Consider the following 20766-nt stretch of genomic DNA (forward strand, 5'->3'; position numbering starts at 1 on the left):
CTACAAAAAGCTACCATCATTGTACATAATACTAGGGGGTTGTTTCTCTTGCCCAAGTCTTGGAATATCAATCATTCTCATGCACAAATCAAATCTGTATTACCATCTCTGTTTTGGATGACACCATAGAAGAACATGAGGTCATATCATAACTCTACATGTATCATATCATGTCATGTTCCATTGGATGAAGTATTAAAGAGATAATCTCCCCTAGAAGCATTGTCACTTAAGTAAGATGTTGTATCAAGACATAGCAATTGCATTATCAATATCGCAGCACAGCATAGTACAAAGCCTTAGGGACTGGGTGTGTTTCTGCCATGTGCGTGACACATAATAGCTACCTAAGTTGTATATCTACACTATAGTTGTCATTGAGGGTAACTACTACCATGGAAGTTGAGCTTGATGAACATGTATTATATATTCACTAAATCTTTTTTACATACAATATGTTATATCTATGGATTGCTTCCACTGAAAACAATCACAAAGGTGAAGAGAGCCCCGCCATTTTCATGTCAACCGAGCTCTAAATTAAAACGTGTCAAAGGATTTCACATAGGCAAAAGGAGCAGAAAACAACAGCGAGAGTGAATTGTTACTTATGAATTATTAAATATTTTCTGAATAGTAGATTTGATACTGTAAACAGACATAACATTTGCAAGTCATTTCACATTTTAAACGTGAGCACGCTGAATGAAATGAGAAATAAGGAGGAACCTTCTACAAAGGAAAAACAGGCTATATAGTATTCACGTATAGGATATAAATGGCACCATATACTGGTATAAATAGCATGAAAGACTTCAGGACCTTGTAATTGTGAATCGTGCTAAGGCAAGGGTCCTGATGCAAGCCACACAAGACACCTAAGGAGTCAGCATACCAAACACTGCATGTCTTTTGTATTAGTAGTGAAAAACTAAATATTCCAAGTCTGTAATGCTCATTATTTTGGCTGATTCTCAATGAGCAATGTGGGCACCTAAAGGCTTGTGAAGTTGGGTAATCCACTATAGTTGCACAGAGACAATCAGTGTAAGATCAGAATTTCCTTCCCAGTAAAAGGATAGGCTTTTCCAACAAGTGTACATTCATTGGAATCATAAAGGAACTCTCTAGAGAAAACTTATATATCGGTGAATGAGTTCTACATTTTTTTTACTGTTATATTAATCTCTACATTGTGTATTTCCTCCCCAAACCCTTCACCAAGTAGAACAGCATTTTCAAACTACTAGTAACAAGTACGATACCTACTTTCTCATGTACTGTGTTGACAGAACATCTTATTAGCAATGGAAATGTCATACACTACTGTCTACCAATAAGTATTTGGATACCCATGCAAATGAAGATATCTGAGGTTGTGATGTACATCACGCCTTCCGCCGTTATATAGGAAACAGCATTGGCATTAGTGCATTGGTATTAGTCGCATGCAAGATGCCACGAAGTGCAGAGTTGTTCAATTTCAAGAAAGGAGAAATTGTGGGGTAAATGGTCGATCCTTAAGGGACATAGCAAGCGAACTGAATTACAAAATCGACAGTGACCTATGTGATTACAAAGTGGAAGGTGAACGGTGATTGTCAGAATGTGCCCCGAGTCAGCAGACCCCCAAAACTGGTAGATAGAGACCAAGGAGTGCTGGCCAGAGAAACCGCACCCAAGTGATGGCTCACATACACCAGGAGTTTCACCAGCCATCCGGGAGTATTGTGTCGCTCAATACCATCCATAAGGAAGAATCTGCTGGGGTCTACCAACTATTCAATATGAAGAAATGTTGTTTTTCTATTCTACCACAGGTGTCCACATACTTATTGGTAGACAGTGTATTGATTCCAATATAACTCCAACCTAATACTAAGATACAAAGACAATAAAAGTAATGTATAATAATGTACACATATAGCAGGGTTTTACAGCTCGAGCAGCTGGAGTAGGACATTAAAACTGGAAGCAACAAGGGTCAATTGAATGGGACATTATAATGTGGGGGGCATACCATGTTAGGGTGACTTTAGGTGCATTATACTGCGTGGGGGCACAAAATAAATGGATAGGTGGCGTCAAAGTAGAAGTAGGTAGGGCTAAATTTGTGTTATAATGGCCCTGCATAGGGGACGTCCACAACCCTGTTAGAAATGTCCACTGCTCTCTTCAGTCATAGGATGAGAACAATCACTACTAGCAATATAGACAAGGATGTAGACAGAACATTCTCTATATGGCATTCACTCCAATGTAGGAAACATGACGGCAGATTTTTTGCCAGCATGTTTATATTTGTAAGGGAAGAAAAAGTCCTGCATGCTCAACCTTTTCGTCTGTCAGAAAAGTAAAAATACATTAGAGTGAATGGTGCTCTATCTGCATCAGTCACTCCATTGCCGCTGATGTCCATTGGTGTCCTACTGAATGGAATGTGATCTTACCTTTACCAAGCACTGAATCATACATTTGTGCAGCAGCTGATCTAGGTATCTAGCTGAGCCCATTCACGTAAACGTGACCTGTAAGCGGCCTGTAAAGTAGATCGGAATACGGCTGCCACTTTGAACAGCTGATCTACAGGGTTCCCAGTGTCGGACCCCCACAGATCCTAAATTGATGACCTATCCAAAGGCTAGAAATCTCCTTCAAGACTTGTACTGCATGTGTTATGTGGTTACTCTGTTATGTGTTACAATGCTGTGTTATTTCACACATGTTCATGCATGTGAGAAAATACTATTACAGTACATTCATCCATCAAGTCACGTATGATTGAGCTCCCATTTACAATGGACCCAACTATATAAGATGAAAGGTCCTATAATGGAAACTCATTACGGCATGTTTGCCAAGAATAACTTCTATATAATACTGAACAGTGCAGTCTAGTACCGTGTATCAGACTTAATGAAAACCATGGACATTAGTGGTCCATTTTCCCAAAAGCACCATAAGACTCTCTCAGCCATCACAGATTCTCATTAGGAAAATGTACATTTACATCTTGTGAAATGGACTCTCTACAAAGAAACTACCTGTAAGTAAATGTGTTGTGTAGAAGCACATGTGCACTGAATATTTCATAGCATTAATGTCTGCTAATATCGTCTAAAGATGTTAATGAACCTGCTCGGTAATAGGGTCAGATAAAAGAAGTCAGTGTCTTTATGGATAATCGCCACTGGTCCCTATATTCTTTGTATTGCTGTATAAATGAAGTATTGCTCATGTCACAATCTGGATGCAATTGATATCCACAGCGTTATATTGATTCGATCATTGTTCTTATAGCTATTTATTTAAAATATTAACCTATGAAATCTTAAGAAAACTTACCATAACCAGGTCATAAGTAGAGAAGGTGCAGAGGTAACAGTTGCACTTATGTCATGGTGCCCCAGGGAGCCTAAAGGTCCTTTGGCCATATATTAAGATACCATCGTTAAAAATAGTACAGGCAGGGGCCTTGTTATGTTTTTCTTTTTGCAATGGGACCCAAGAGCTTTCAGTTATACCTCTGTAAAGGACCATTTGTCAGCTAATGTGTATAACAAGATGGCATCATTTTTCTTGATTTATCTGACAGAGGTTCAGTACACAGCTTTTCTGGATGCTCTTGATGATTCATCTTGGCAAGCAAGGATAGCCCCACCATATAAGCTCTCAGATCACATATATCTGTCACTTTGTATGAACATAAATGGCCAGATCCAGAGTAGCATTGTAGAGCACACATTACTTAGTGACCGCAACTCCTAACTACGTATTATCATGAAAAAGGACCTATAGTAAGTGGTTGACTTGGCAAATAGGCTATTTTATTCAATCCATTACAAGCCAAACTCAATCATTTCAACCCTTTTATCAAAACCGAGACTTACTGGGGCATTTGAGTAAAATAAATGCAAATTCCTAAGCATTCCTTCATTCATGATGACCATTGTGTCTGATGTATAGGCAGTATGGTTTAGAGCAGGAGCTGCTGATCAGATTGGTATAAGAAAATATTCCATAAAGCATACATTGCATTCTTTCTATGCTTAGCAGTCCAGTGGGTGGTCGATCATAGTCACGGACAGCTATCTATGTATACCGCAGAAGGCTCTCGATCACTGAGCAGGACTACCCATGGGACTTCTAACCCCTTGTTCACATCTGCATTTGGTAATCTATTCGGTGAGTCCACACGGGGACCCCCAAATGGAATACCGAACACATTTGCAAGTGGTGTGCAGTAAAAGCACAAGGACCCCATACACTATAATGGCGTCTGTGAGCTTGCCGTGGGATCTCCGCACGAGTCATGTGGAGAGGAAAGTAAATTGTGAAGTACTTTCCTGTCTGCATATTCACTCGGAGATCTCGCGGCAAGCACATGGACCCCATTATAGTCTATGGGGATCCGTGTGCTTTCAATGCACAGCGCTTGCAAATGCATTTGGTATTCCTTTCAGGGGGGTCCCCATGTGGACTCACCGAATGGATTACCAAACGCAGATGTGAATGAGGGGTAAGCATAGAAACAGAAGACATTTACTGTAAATTAGTAAATACAAGTCATACTGTATATATTCCTGGAAAACTATATCTTAATCTACTCAGCTCCTTATATTCTCTACCAGGCTGCCCAAAGATCAGATACCATGTTCAACATGACAGGTTCTCTTTTCCTTCAAGTCATTCAAGTCTTTTATGAAGGTGGATAATGAAGACACTGGGACTCATCATTTTACTGGGTCAACCCGAGAAGCATATAGTCTTCTTCCTGAGTCTAATTGACCAGTTTCTTATATAGGATATCACCTAAGCTACCATATAGCAAATGAGAACCATTAAAAACCTGTAGGTAAGTCATTTCCCGTATTATATTCATTGCACGTTATATTTAGACGTATAATAGTCCTGCTTTTGTAGGGTAAACCATTACAATACTTCCTGGTGAATAGCAATGGTCTATGAATTGAAATCTGTAAAAACCCAAGAATAAAGGATTTCATTAGAGAGAAAAAATGAGACCTAACATCATGTACTTTCAGAAATCTTATCAGTCATCTGAATACTTTCTACCTAAGTTAGGAAGGCACAAGAGAAATGAGCAGCCCAAATGTCACATAACAAAATGTATTGCTCAGCTTCTCTCTGCAGTTTTCTGAGGAATATGTTGGCAAATTTCCCATTGCCCTATTTTAAAAGAAATGATCTTTGGGAGAAAATATGATGTGATATCGCAGAATAAAGCTTATCTCCATTGATCAGATAGCAATGAACCCTGAGGGCCTGCTCTACTTAATACAATACACTTAAAATCTAGAAAGGGATGAGTAATGGCCGCCTTCTTTAATTAAGAAAATTGGGCTTAAAATGATCACACAAACCCAAATCTCCTCATCTTGTAACAGCAGTAAAGAAGCAGCCATGACAGCCAGAAATAGTGGTTATTAGAATAGGATGTAAGCATAGCAACACATGTTAAGAACATGATCCTTTCTGACAACCAATTCTACTATCTTGTAAAGCCACATATTAACATAAGTGAGACCACTACCACCAATGAAGTGCGGTGGACTTTGTGTAACAGGCAAGTCAAGGGATTGTTCCACTTACATTAACACATCAGACTTCATCTGTCTTACATGATAATACCCCAGTATTAGCCCCCCATTTACTACTTATGATGCCTCGGGTGCAGTGGTAAACGCTCAAAATAAATTTATTAAGTCATAGATTTGGAGAATACAATATCATGTATTTTTATTTATTTTTTTTATTTTTATGTAGATTGTGAGCCCCACATAGAACTCACAATGTACATTTTTCCCTATCAGTATGTCTTTTTTTGGAATATGGGATGGAAATCCATGCAAACACGGGGAGAACATACAAACTCCTTACAGATGTTTTTTTTTTTGCCCATGGCGGGATTTTAACACCAGGACTCCAGCACTGCAAGGCTGCAGTGCTAACCACTGAGCCACCGTGTGGCCCCTGTATTTTTTGTTTTCATTATATAACAACCTATTTCTTCATCTAACTTAATGGAAATGCTAGAGATGTTCAGATTTCCAGAGAAGATTATAAAGTATTGTGATGAATTCAGACAGTAGAGCCAATATAACCCAACATATACAATGGTAGCCACTGGTAAAAGAGAACTTCCCAGAGGTCACTGTACTTATGTATTAGAAATAATGTAGTATCTGGGTCTGCTTTTATATACCAGCAGTACCTCATATCCTGACCAAAATGACGGCTCCCATAGGAGCTGTTTGTTCCGGTTCCCGGAAAAAAAGAGCAGACATGTTCATTCTCCAGGCGGAGTCACCTCACGAATCCGCCTGAAGACACTCCCTCCTCCCGACTAGGCCCGACTAGGCCCGTTCATTTGAGCCTAATCTGGAGCGAAGTGCGCAAATGAATGCCAGTGCACTGCAATGGCATCCAGTTGCAGCTCCCCGTATTTTGGACCAGAAGCTGAGGCAGCCTCCACGTCAAATTCCAGACCAAAAAACCTCAAGTGCACTCAGTCTAAATACTTTCTACAAATCAAGGCCTAAAGTTGCTACATTTGTTACTTACAGGTAATTTGTCACATTGAGAATGTTATGTAATCTGCCAATGGCATTTTATAGAGCAGGCTAGGCGGTTTTCCCCCTCCCATAAAGGGGGAATGGGCCGCAAAAAAACGCACAGAAAAAAACAGTGTGTTTTTCGCTTTCCATTCACTTCTATTGCCTTCTTCAGGCAGAAAACGCCTGAAGAAAGGTCATGTTGCTTCTTTTTTCACCTAGCGGAAAAAAACGCTAGAGTAAAAAAAAAACTCAAGCCCTCTACATAGACCACCATTGTATGGAGGCGGATTTTGAGGCGAAATCTGCTGTCAAAATCCGCCTCCTTGTCCCCGTGGGAACTAGCCCTAAAGCCATAATGAACAACGCTTGACATGAGTAAATTGCTAGTTACTCTTAATCTTTTCCCAAAAATATGTATATCAGTCGCTTGAATGTATTTTCAATGCGATTGGTTCCCTTTAAATTGCATTTACGTGTTTTACTGGTATTGCGGTAATGTAATGGATTTTACAAGACCTTCTACTTTTACATTCCAACTTCTATAAAACCCCATCAAAACTGAGATCTGATTTGCATGGATGCATCTGTATCATTAAAAACAGGATCTAGTTCATCCATAACCTTTCCTTTAATATTTACTTTTATTGTGAACACATCTCGAAGTAAACTGAACCTGAGCATTGAAAATAGGATCAGATATCCTTGAGCTACTCATCTGTACAAGTGATGCTACTCGTATGCAATACAGTATGAGAAAGAAAGGCCAGGAATCGTAAGAAGAAATCAAGGGTATGAAAGAATTTCTTGCACATAAAAGGATTATTCATAGCTATAGACAGCCCCAATCACAGGGATAGACGGCAAAGCTGCATTTTTCCTGTTACGTTTTAATGTCTGTGCATATAAGGTTAATGGGATAATCTTCATCACGCCAGTTGTTCCTCTCATTCAAGTTAATGACATAGTGTTTAATGTATACACAGACCTCCCTGACTCCCAAGACGGAATATAAAAAGTCACCTTCATCTCATCAACAGCTAGCTCATGGAGAACGCAGGTAGATGTAAAGTGCGCACAAAGAATACGCATAATTATAATCTGTTGTTTTACTTCAGCCCTATCTCCTCTAATTGATTTTGTGTGTCTGTGTAAGCAGCTTAGCGAAAAGGAAAATGCATTTGAAATCCCGAGGGAGTGTCATTAAATGTCAATGTACAAGAATGGTAATATACCTGAAGGAAATAAATGAAGGGTTCCAAGGCTACAGCAAGGCGGACGGTATAGGCTACAGCGTTTCGAAAGGCATATAATAAGTGGAACACTTACCCCAGAGTTGTCATGGTAACAATGGTATACCAAAACGAAGCAGGGATGCTAGTGAACTTGCTGGATGATGACCCTTTTTCCGCATAAAACATCACAGTGGCAAAGATAATGATTGCCATTGTCAGTGAGAAAAGGAGGAATCCCAGTTCAGAGGCACAGCTCTTCAGGGTATACCCAAGGATCCGTAAACCCTGGGAGTGGCGTGAGAACTTGAAAATTCTGAAGACCCGGAAAACCCGCAGGGTGACAAAAGCGCCACTCACATCCTCATTGTTGGTCATGACTAAGCCTATGTAGTATGGCATAATGGCTACCACATCGATGATACTCATGACACTTCTCATGAATCTGTATCGACTTGGGGCTGCAAAAAGTCTCAAGAGGTACTCAACTGTGAAAATCATGACACAGGCAGTGTCCAGGCAAAAGAAGGCTACATCATATCTTTCACCACAGGGAAGCTCCTTATTTCCAGGCACAGTGCCACAGGGAACAGTCTCAACCACGTTGGTGATCACGGACACTGCAATAAAGAAGCCAGTCACATAGTAGAAGACTAAGGCTAAAGTGCTGGTGTGGGGATTTTCAAAGGCTCGCCACATAGTCTGGCGCAAAGTGAGGGAGGGCATGGCTTCTTGATTGTTCTCAAACTCATTGTCATCCATTAGCCTTTCTGCATTCTCTCTTTTCCTGTCTTTATATTCTTCGTAGCAGCAGTCACCTATTATTTCAGGTAATATGCCATAGAAAGCCAGTTCTTCATCATAGGCCGAGATGCACTCATACCTGGGATAGTGCAGCTTGCCAGTTCTGTAAAAGTTTAGAATACATCTGAACACTTCAGGGTCACGGTCAAAAAAGTATTCCTTGGTCTCCTCATTGAAGAAGAAATCTTTCTCTGTGCTTCCAAGTAGGGTGTCTGGGTACCTTTCCAGGGTTGTTCGCCAGGTTTGGAACCGCCGTCCACTAACATTGAGTATTATAAGTTCATCTTGTCTTTTGTTTTTGTCAGCTGGGGCCAGTGGCATGGGGCAGTTGGCCACTGGCATCCAACCAATGGCAGCAGCCCTTGCAAAGGGCAGCCATGCTGCAACCCCGGAAGCCATGAGGAAGCCAGGTCCGATGGGCTGCTCCAGTTCGTTTAAAACCAGCTTGATATTAGATCAACACCATCTGCAGAAGAAAATGAATAAAGTCAATGTCATCTCAATAAGTGTCATATTGAAATTTCAAAACCTGCATTGAAATGAAGTAATATTTCTACCAAGGGAAAACATAAAGCATAGAAGCATAACTAGGTAATCATTATTCTCCCCTTAACCTTCAAAACCGTCAGCTCTTAATATGTGCCCAAGAATATTTTTGTAGCTGACCCTGAAAATATTGATTTATTCTATTAATTTCCAAGAATCACAGAAAGCCAATAGGTCTTGCTTTTAAATAATCTTATATTGATTAAAATCTCCAGAAGATAATGGAATAATATGCATTGTGAACACAAAACTTCCACTAAGGCTGAAAGGGAACCTTTTCGTGTTGAAAATACAAGTATGCAAGTACCATGTTATAGAACAGAAGGAGATGAGCAGATTGAATTTGGCATGTATTGTGGGAAAAGATTTAGCATAACTAATAACTAGAGATGAGCGAACATTGAAATATTCGAGATTCGTTTTGAGTAGAGCCTCAATATTCGATTACTCGATCGAATATCGAATCCCATTATAGTCTATGGGAAAAAATGCTTATTTTATTACTTAGAAGTACTTACTTATATAGTCTATGTGGTCCGTGCGCTTTAACTGCACAGCACTTGCAGTTGCGCTGATAAAAAGTAAGCTCCCTCATAACTGCAATCTGCCAGCTCTCCCAACTAGCAAAGACGAGCCTGCAGCAAATCAATGCTGGTTCTGCAGCAGGCTCGTCCTTGCTAATCAGAAGAGAGCTGGCAGCTTGCTGTTACGAGGGAGCTTACTTTTTCTCATAGGAATGAATTGACCAGAGTTGATTGGCCAGTGTACAGCATTCGGCCAATCAACGCTGGTTCTGTCGGAGATTCGTCTGTGAGGAGGCGGAGTCTAAAATCGGACCACAATGGAGACTACTATGGTCCGATCTTAGACTCCGCCTCCTCACAGACGAGCCTCCGGCAGAACCAGCATTGATTGGCCGAATGCTGTACACTGGCCAATCAACGCTGGTCTATTCATTCCTATGTGAAAAAGTCAGCTCCCTCGTAACAGCAAGTTGCCAGCTCTCTTCCGACTAGCAAGGACGAGCCTACTGCAGAACCAATGTTGATTTGCCGAATGTTATACACTGTATAGCATTCGGCCAATCAACGCTGGTTCTGAATCGAATATTTACTGCGAATAGCTAGTAGTATTCGATTGAGTACGAATATTTTGAATACCGTAGTATTCGATCGAATACCTACTTGATCGAATACTACTCGCTCATCTCTACTAATAACCTATTCATTTAAACATTTTCTTATTTTGCACTTAAAGGGTGTTTTTATCTCAGTAAATCGTGGCCAAGATGGGAATAACTGACTGGAAATTCCGACCACCAGGACAAGGCTTTCGGAAACAGGAGAGCAATGCTGCTTTATGCTTTTTCCATAACTCCCATGGAAGTGAATGAAAGCAATGGAAACAGCATAGCATAGGTGATCTACACTGTTTTCATAGTTCCAAAGTAATGAAAACAGTATAACTAAAAACTGTGCCACCCACTTTCTGTAGCTCCCGTTCACCTCTCTGGGAGTTAAGAAAAGAGTGTAGAGCAACGCCAATTGTCTGTTCCTTAAGGGTATGTTCACACAGAGTTTTTTGCAGGTGGACTTTGATGCGGAATCCGCCTAAAATTCTGCTTGAAAAACCGCCTCCTATTTATTTCAATAAGATTCTCTAGCAGCTGTTTCCCACTAGCGATTTTTTTTCAGCTAGCGAGAAAAAAAAAGCAACATGCCCTTTCTTCACGCGGATTCAGCTGAGTCAGCCATGGCGTCCACGGCTCGAGTCTTAATCCAGATTAGGCCCATTCATCCAGGGCTAATCAGGAGCGGGATGTCAGTACTGAATGATGATGCATTTCATCGGCATCCCATCGTGGCTAGCCATGCAAAAAAGTCACAGTATAAACAAATGCTGCTGCACACCGTAAATAGGTGAAAGGGTGAAACAAATTTTTTTTTTTGGTACATTAATTTTTGGTACATAAACGCCATGGATTGATTTGACAAGCATAAAGAGAGTACTAGATCAATAAATGAACATAACGTTTCGGTCATTATGGACCTTCATCAGATCGGATCTAGTATACAGAAAGCAGAGTGCGCAGCAGGGTCATGGCGTCTGCGCACTCTGCTTTCTGTATACTAGATCCGATCTGATAAAGGTCCATAATGACCGAAACGTTATGTTCATTTATTGATCTAGTACTCTCTTTATGCTTGTCAAATCAATGCATGGCGTTTATGTACCAAAAATTAATGTACCAAAAAAAAAAATTTGTTTCACCCTTTCACCTATTTACGGTGTGCAGCAGCATTTGTTTATACTGTACATGAGTCGCAGGACTCTCTGACTGCTAGCACCCATATTCTCTAAAGTCATTAAGTGTGCGGTTCCACTGACATCTATATATGCAAAAAAGTCACATGGCGGAAACCTTTTCCACCGTGTGAACTTACCCTAAGTTATTCCCTGGTATTTGAGACTTTTGGCCAATTATACTCACCTCACCATAATTTGTCAAGATGGGAATAACTCTGTGTCCAGTGGATGGTTCTGTTTAGTGATTGACAATTTCCATAGGGCGGAGGCTGTCAATCAGTGAGTAGGACCGCCTACTTGGCTCGCAAGTATAGAAAGGGGAGGAATTTAAATGAATAAATGACTAGTTAGGTTGCATCTTTTACAACAAAAATTAATATCAATCTGCTCAGCTCCTCTTAAATGTGCTGTTGCCTTTTAAGCTACAGATACCCAATAGACTGTTAAATTCCAATAAATCACTAATTTATGATGCTCCAATGCACCATATGATCGAAAGAATGAGATCAGGCCTCAATGGTTAAGGCTCTCTCTCCAGATATACCGTTATTCTAAATATGTTTTGACATCCCAGTAATTGAATGTACATTACTGTATAAACTGCGGTAAACCACACAATTTTGATAACTTGCCATATATATTCCTTCACAGCAGGAATAGACACACTGTTTTTCAATACTGGCAAGGCCAGATTCAACCTTTTTTTTTATTTTTTAAAGTGAGCTCCTAAAAGTCAAACAGATCAGACATTGACAATCACCATCCCATATAGTATCCACCATCTACACATAGTACAGAATAGATTCCTTGACAGGACATGCAAATGTCACCATCTGGAATATCAACATGCTGAATGGCATTTATCAAGTATATGGATATGAATACATGGGATGTGAAACATGCTTTTATTATAATAGTAGGATCTTCTGGCAAAGTTCTCATGGGAATTCACTTGAACTCATTTAATTTCTGTATTGCTCACCTTAGAAGTAACACTTTAGGGATCTAAAAGCAATTTTCTACCAAGTACTGTAGTAATACTTATATTCTTTAAATTATTCTAACCTTTACCACAGGCTAGAAGTCTGCCTCCATGAAGTTGTCCATTTATTCTAATAGATGCAGAAATTGGTCTTTCATTGTGTAGTCCCCTATTAGCTTCATTGGGAGATATACTGTACATATATATTGTGGGAAGGTGAGAGTCGAAGTGCTGGAATCAAGGTATATTTGCCCCAGGTTCCTGACTTATGTATGGTCCTGGGCGGATCAGGAGTAGACCTCAGCCCAGATGTAGATTCTGGGCTCATTAGTGACCCATAAGAGGCTGTTGATACTGCAGACAAGGGCAGAACCTGGGAGTTAGTGGCTGACGGTTAGCCACATGTATAGTGAAGTATTTTTGTTACTGTGTAGTTAGCGCTCAGACGAGCAGGTATTTGTTTTGTTTTTGCCTGAAGTTAAGGTTGTGTTTTGTTTTGTATTTTTTATGCCTGTAGCCAAGTTTATTTGTTTTATGTTTTTGTTTATTTGTAAATAAACCAGTTTTCTGTATAGTTTGTGTCCCTGTCTTGACTTTTTGGGTCTGCACCACTACTAAGCTAACTTCCCCACATATGGTGGAGGATGAGGGACCACTAAGATTAGAATGACCGTTGACCAGATTACAACAGGAGAATTTGCTGGTGCAAGAGAGACCCAGAGGCTACAGACCACTGCACAAGCTGCTTTTCAGAGTGCTCTACAAAAGATGACGTCCACAGACAACGTTGCGGAAATAGAGAAACTGCCTACAGATCAGTGGGCCGATGTACTGGCACCTTTTCTCAGAATGCCTACTATGACCTGTGTGAAAAGGAGGCTAAGGAGCTACTGCAGGCGTCTCCCAAATCTACTAACCCCAAGACGGGTAAGACTGTACCGACTACTGTGGGGGTCAGAAAGGTTGTGAAGGGAGGATGCTCAGAGGGGGAATATGCAGCTGGGATTGAGACTGTTAAGCCCAGGCCACAAAATGGAGATCCGTATTGCCTCAGGTATTAGCGGTGCCATGAAATGTCCCCTGACGACTAAGCCCATGGACTGCAGCAGTTCCAGGTGGGTCTCCCTGTTTGCTCAACCTGCTTGTTCAGCAGAAAATGTGACTGAACCACAAATGTGCACTATGACTGTAGCAGAACATGCTGTACTGGTTCTCCTGGACTCTGTAAGCTTGGTAACACCATGATGTAGTCAACCCTGCACTATACAATGGACAAACTATTGGGGTCTTGTGTATACATGGTGAAACTAGGGAGTATCCTGCAGCAGAGATCACCATAATAACTACCTCTAGCACCACCTCTCACAAAGTGGGCATGGTAAGGTCCCTGATCCATAGTGTGATTATATGGAGAGATTTTCCTCTGTTTTGGGAAATGTGGAAAAAGCAGAATTTACCATGTCCTGAAAATGTAAATGTTGGTGATGAATTGCCTAAGGCTAACCCTGAACCTTTTGATCCTGACAAAGAAGCACCAGCTGTAGGGGTGACCCAAGATGGTAATAACTTTCCCCTGTCTGTGTTATCTGGTGATACTGAAGGTCAGGAGGGAGTTCCTGAAATGCCGTAGCTCGAGGTATCCCATGACAACTTTGGAACTGCTCAAATGAGAGATCCTAATCTGTCTCATGCCAGAGAAAATGTAAAGGAGGTAAATGGTGAACCCCAGTATCCAGGGGCTGATAAGGAGTTCTCTTATATGTCCATGAACCAGGACTTGATGTATAGAGTAACCCAGATAAGGGGAGAAATTGTTGAACAATTGGTGGTTCCCCAGCCAGATCAAAGGGTAGTGTTAGATTTGGCACATGAGCATGTGTTAGGAGGACACCTGGGTTACAAAAAGACCAGAGATCACATTCTACAGCATTTCTATCGGCCGGGTGTTGATAAACATATTCAAGAGTATTGTAACTCCTGCCCAAAGTGTCAGCTAACTGCTCCTGTGTCACACTTTAGGAGTCCTTTGGTACTCCTGCTCATTATAGAGGTACCGTTTGAGTGTGGTCTTGGACCTGGTAGGTCCTCTTATAAAGTCTGCTAGGGGTCATCAGTATACAATATACTAGCGGTGTTAGATTATGCTACACGATACCCTGAGGCTGTACCCTTGAAGAATACTTTGGCTAAGTTAATTGCCATGGAGCTCTTTTATATGTTCTCTCGGACAGGTATGCCCAAGGAGATCCTGAGTGACCAAGGGACTCCTTTTATGGCCAAGGTAATGAAAGAGATGTGCAAGCTCCTGCAAATTAAATACATGCGTACTTCTATGTATCACCCCCAGACAGGTGGCCTAGTGGACAGGTTCAATAAAACCCTTAAGGGCATGTTAAAAAGGGTGGTTAGCAAGGACGGCAAAGATTGGGCTTGCCTACTGCCCTATTTAATGTTTGCAATCCGGGAGGTACCTCCACAGGCTTTTCCCTGTTTGAGTTGGTGTATGGTAGACACCCACATGGTCTCCTAGACATAGCCAAGGAAACATGGGAACAAGAGCAAACTCCTTACTGTAGTGTAATTGAACATATTACCCTCATGCAGGACAGAATTGCAGCAGTAATGCCCATTGTAAAGGAGCATATGGAGCAGGCCCAAATGTACCAGAGCCGTGTCTATAACAGAACGGCTAAACTTAGAACCTTTAGTCTAAGTGATCGGGTGTTGGTTCCTATGGTAGAACTTACATCTCTGGCCAAAATGGTAAGGGCCATATGAAATTATTGAAAGATTGGGGGAAGTAAATTATAAGGTGTACTAGTCGGGCAAGAGAAAATCCGAACAAATCTACCATGTAAATTTACTAAAACTCTGGAAGGACAGAGAAACCTTGAAAGTGGTGGATACACCTGGCAAGATTATTACTGAAGGGGTAAATATTCCTGGTAAGGCTACACCCGAGGTACAAATAGGAGAAACCAGAAACAAGAAACAAAAGAGTTGGCACAAAGAAATAGTGATGTGTTTTCTTTGTTGTCTGAGTGTACCCATGTGATGGAACATGTCTCAAAAACAAAAGCAAGAGAGACACCGAGCGGCCCGTAGAGTAGTATTGTAAAAGACAGCAATGATGTAAAATTAGGCTCACCTTTTGAAGTTGTGAATGACACAATCGGGAACGATTAACAGAGGTTCCCTTTCTGTATTGGAGCTTCAAGGTTCCAAGCACCTCACGGGTGTAAAAACAAGCGGCAAAGGACAAACACTGGATCAAGAATGGATGAGCCAGTGAAGAGGAAACCGCGCACCACAGGTGAGAAGAACAACAACTTTATTGAACGATTTAAAGCACAACGCGTTTCAGGCATAAGCTTCGCCCTTCCTCAGGTGCAAATAATTCTTAGCCATTAAGCTGATCGCTTTGGGCTTTGAAGTAGTCCAGTATTTGGGGTACACAATAGGAAGGGGGATAATAAAACCCCAGGTTAACAAAGTAGAGGCCATTCAAAATTGGTCCCAACACTTGAATAAGAAGCAAGTGAGAGCTTTTCTGGGTATTGTCGGTTACTATCGCAGGTTCATCCCAAACTTTACGACTATTGCAGCCCCACTGACAGACCCGACTGACTAAAGGAACACGTTTCATAATGATCAAGTGGAGTGAACAGGCTGAGGGGGCATTCCAGGAGTTGAATTCAGTCCTCTGCAAACATCCGGTTTGGGTAACACCTAACTTCACAAAAAAATTTGTGGTATAAACTGACACCTCTGATGTGGGGTTAGATGCAGTGCTGTCCAAAATGGTGGGTGGTGAAGAGCACCCAGTCACTTACCTGATTAGGAAGGTTACATCCCCATATAAAATGACAGCATTGTGTAGAGAGAGTGCTTAGCCATTAAGTAGGCCCTGGAATCCCTAAGGTACTATCTCCTGGGCCAACACTTTAAGCTGGTCACAGATCACTCCCTTCTGATATGGATGTGCCAGGGTCACAAGATGGTTTCTAACCCTGCAAAATTCAAAATTTACTGTGGAACACAGGGCAGGCAAAATGCAAGGGAATGCTGATGCCCAGTCTTGGACCCATTGTATGTGGGTAAAAAGTGTCCACTCCTACAGGTCCGAACAAAGGGGGAAGGGGGGTATGTGAGAAGGTGGCAGGCAAAGTGCTGGAGTCAAGGTTTATTTTCTCCAGGTTCCTGACTTATGTGTGGTCCAGGGCGGATCAGGAGTAGACCTCAGTCCAGGTGTAGATCCTGGGCTCATTAGAAACCCATAAAAGGCTGCTGATCCTGCAGACCAAGGCAGAACCTCGGAGTGAGAGGAGGTGGTGACTGCCTTAACATTTTTGAGTCTGGTGAGAGCAAGTTGGACTGGCTTGTTCTTGTTCACATGGCTGGCAGTAAGCCACACGTATAGTGAGGTATTTTGTTACTGTGTAGTTAGCACTCAGATAAGCAGATATTTATTTTGTTTTTGCATTGAGTTAAGGCTGTGTTTTGTTTTATATTTTTTAAGCCTGTAGCCAAGGTTTATTTTTATTTGTTTTCAATTTTTTTTTGTAAATAAACCAGTTTGCTGCATAATTTGTGTCCCTTTCTTGACTGCTTGGGTTTGCACCACTGCTGCTACCGAGCTAACTTCCCAACAGAGAAATATCCATTCTCCTAATTGTGAAATAAAATTTTGTACAACATAGTCTGGTTTGCCTTGTTCCTCCATTCCATACGACATGGTACCCTTTCAATAGCCACTTTTGTAAATGTAATAATCTTCCCAGTAAGAGGAACTGAATTATCAATTGCTCTCCCAGAACCAGAAGAATAGGGACCCAAAAAATCTCTGTATGAAAAACAATGAATACTGTATACAAAAACCTCTGCAGTTTATATATAATACTGTATATAATTTGGGTGCCCTTCATAACAGATGCTTCAGGTTGGCTTTGCAATTTGAGCATCTAGGAAAAGGTCGAGCAAGACCATGTCCATGTTTCTAGAATGTCTTAAGAAACCCCAGCACTGCAGTATTTTTGGCACCAGGTTAATATGAGTGTAACCACCTTGGGATTTACAGATTTTTTTCTGCAAATTCCTCTTTTCTATTATATGCATACAGTATAATGTCATTAAACATTTTGTTAGGTGTTCTGTTAAGTACATTGTCACACATTTACTGTATCTGCATATGTTAATACTAACACATCCATAAAGGTGTCACTTTGGAAGTGTTTGATAAGCATACTAAAAATATCAGCAATTAGTAATAGATCTAACATTAATGCTGATAAAGTGAAGCAGTTTTCAATTGAACGAGTGTCGACTGCAGTAACCTGGCAGGGCCACTACACACAGATGGCGCCATCGGCTGGTGGCTGCTGATTTCATCAATATCAAGAGGCTGGATAAACTATGTGAGCTAACGCAGAGCCCAAAAGCCCATACTGGCTGCTCATGCAAGATGAATCATGGGAGTTAACGGGGTTGTCCAGGATAAATTAAAACTTTATACCTAAGCTAACCCCCCCAGCCTAACTTCTAATTTACACCCTTTAAAACAAAATGTATATTTACCCATATGCCCAGGGCAGTCATGTGACCGACCCAGGCATATTTTCTGATTTCCTGGTGATGTCCCGTTTCGCTGTTTCCAGAGATTGGAGGCCACCAGTACTCCTCTCTCTTCGCCTACCCCCTGTCCTCCTCATACTGACCAACACTCACCGCTCACTTCCTCACTGGCTAACGCTTCCTTCACAAGTGAGCCAGCACCTGCGCTATAGAACGCCGAAAAAGACCACAGAAGCAAAAAGAAGCAGCATTCTATTGCACTAGTGTGGCTTCTGCCAGCACCTATTCCGGATCCCAGGTGCGGGCAGAAGAGGGGACAGCGGCACCCCAAAGTCATCTCCAGGACATCAAGACAGGTAAGTGGGGAGAGGGTTGGTGGACTGAGTTAGTTAGCTAGGTCGGTAGATAGGGCTTGTAAAGAGCGGACTAGCTAGGGAAGCTGGGGCTGTGAGGGAGGAAGTGAGAGGGGATATCTGCATGAACTGCCATGCATCATGGTAGTTGTAGGCTAATACAGGAAGCTAACCATATAAACAAATGCAAAAGACACCAGAGAAAGCCAGAAATTACTTAAAACACTGTGAAAGCTAATTGGGTACAATGCTATCAATGAGTTAATAACATACCTTTAAAAAAAAAAATAAAAAAAATTAAAAATTTGCCCTTAAATTCTTATCTTCCGTGGTTTGCCATTGTAAATTACTAATATTTCCAACTGTATGAATCCTGAATATATAGTAGTCAAGAGTCTTAAATATATTCTGCTTAATCTAAATGTGCCACCCATTACTCTACCCAATGGGGAACTGACATTTTTAAAATAAGACAATGCTAAAAGGATACAGAGAAAAATATGAAGGTTCCACGTATAGAAAGGTTGCGCGTCTTCAAAAGCAAACAGTGCATGTACACAGTAAATATCACTTAAATCGGTATTTGCCTTCTAAGATTCTGTTCATATAGGTTTTAGAAGCCTTGTTAATGGATTCTGTCATTTATTAGGCAAAAATAGCACAGACTCCAACAATATCCTTGACATCCAAACTCATGGAAATCCAGATTGACTCCAGTATCAGTCAGAGTGATCGTTCATCATTACCCATCTGGATCTATCCTATGACAGATCTGACACATTGAAAGTTAAATTTTAGTTTATCAAATCTCTTTAGTGTAACAGGCATGTATGATAAAACAAATTCCTTATGGAGGAGAACCTTATCCATATTTTCTGAATATTAAAAATCCAATATTACAGTGAGACTTTAAAAGACATCAATAGGTTGCTATTTATTTCTATTCCTTTTTCATGTGTGATATATTGTTGCCACTTCCCACAATCACTGTCCCAAAGCTTACAACTAGAACAGTAAAATGTTCGATATTCGATATCTGAATCGAGTAGCCGCTCAATATTCGACTACTCGAATCGAATATCGAACTCTATTATAGTCTATGGAGGGAAAATGCTCATTTCAGGGGTAGGCAACATTCGATCAAATTACACTTACCAAGTCCACGAGTGAGGGTCGGGCTGGATCCTCCGAGAAGTCTTCTCCATGCAGCATCCCCGCGGCAAATTCCGGCTCTGAATTCACTCTGCCAGGCATCGGGCCTGGGCAGAGCCAACTGCGCATGCCCGCACTACAAGAAAATGGACACTTACAGTCAAAGCAGCCATTTTCTTGTAGCGCGGGCATGCGCAGTCGGCTCTGCCCAGGCCTGATGCCTGGCAGAGTGAATTCAGAGCCGAAAGATGCCGCGGGGAAGCTGCACGGAGAAGACTTCTAAAGGTAGGAAAAGAACCAGCGTTGATTGGCCGACTGTATAGCATTTGGCCAATCAATGCTGGTTCTGCATCGAACTTTTCCATTCGAATAGCGAGTGGTACTCGATCGAGTACGAGTATTTCGAATACTGTAGTATTTGATCGAATACCTACTCGATGGAATACTACTCGCTCATCTCTACTCACAACCTAATTTTTTAACCGTTATCAGATGTACAATAGTCACAGGAAACCAGTTTACCTATTACTATGTTTTTGGACTGTGGGAGGAAACCAGAGTACCTAAAGGTACAGAAATATGATTGATTTTGATCCCAGGATGAGAGAGAGAGAGAGAGAGAGAGAGAGAGAGAGAGAGAGAGAGAGAGAGAGAGAGAGAGAGAGAGGGTGTTACTTGCTCGTCTGAGCAAGTAACTAAACGGAACGGATAACCTAACTATACGTGTGGCTTACTACCAGCCACATGAAGAAAACAAGTACAATATTGTCTCACCGGACTCAGGGTTACAGGACAGACCCATAGACCTCCTTTCACCTCATGGAACTGCACTGGAATGTAGGAACTGGAGCCTTTTTCTGGCCCAGTAATGAGCCCCGGATCTACACCTCTGCTGAGGTTTACTCCAGATCCGCCCTGGACCACACATATGTCAGAAACCTGGGGCTGATATGTCTGGACTCCAGCATCCTGTCTTTCACCTTCTCACTATATATATATATATATATATATATATATATATATATATATATATATATCTTTGCAACTATAAATGGTTTTTGGTTATGGGAAAGTTTGTTGTCCTAAAACATTGAGTATTTGATGCTTCTCTGGCAGAAAGATGGCCTTCCTGCGCTGTTACTAGATTACTCCTGTTCATAAATGGAGTGTTTCTTCCAATATAAGATAGATATGCAGTAAAAGCATTTCCCTAAAAAAGAAGTTACATTTTGGCTTAAGGCAAA

At 41.2% G+C, this 20766-nt stretch overlaps 1 protein-coding gene across 2 annotated transcripts in view; it reads right to left on the bottom strand.

Moving 5' to 3' along the window:
* Window positions 1–20766, bottom strand: part of KCND3 (potassium voltage-gated channel subfamily D member 3) — a 362523-nt gene that overhangs the window by 328466 nt on the left and 13291 nt on the right. For both annotated transcript variants that reach the window (XM_075264056.1, XM_075264055.1), the window contains exon 3: window positions 7905–9077. In XM_075264056.1, coding sequence (XP_075120157.1) covers window positions 7905–9010 — 1106 coding nt within the window. In that variant the 5' untranslated portion in view covers window positions 9011–9077. The remainder of the gene's footprint in view (window positions 1–7904; window positions 9078–20766) is intronic.

This window comes from Leptodactylus fuscus, chromosome 2, assembly GCF_031893055.1.
Source record: "Leptodactylus fuscus isolate aLepFus1 chromosome 2, aLepFus1.hap2, whole genome shotgun sequence".
Lineage (NCBI taxonomy): Eukaryota > Metazoa > Chordata > Amphibia > Anura > Leptodactylidae > Leptodactylus > Leptodactylus fuscus.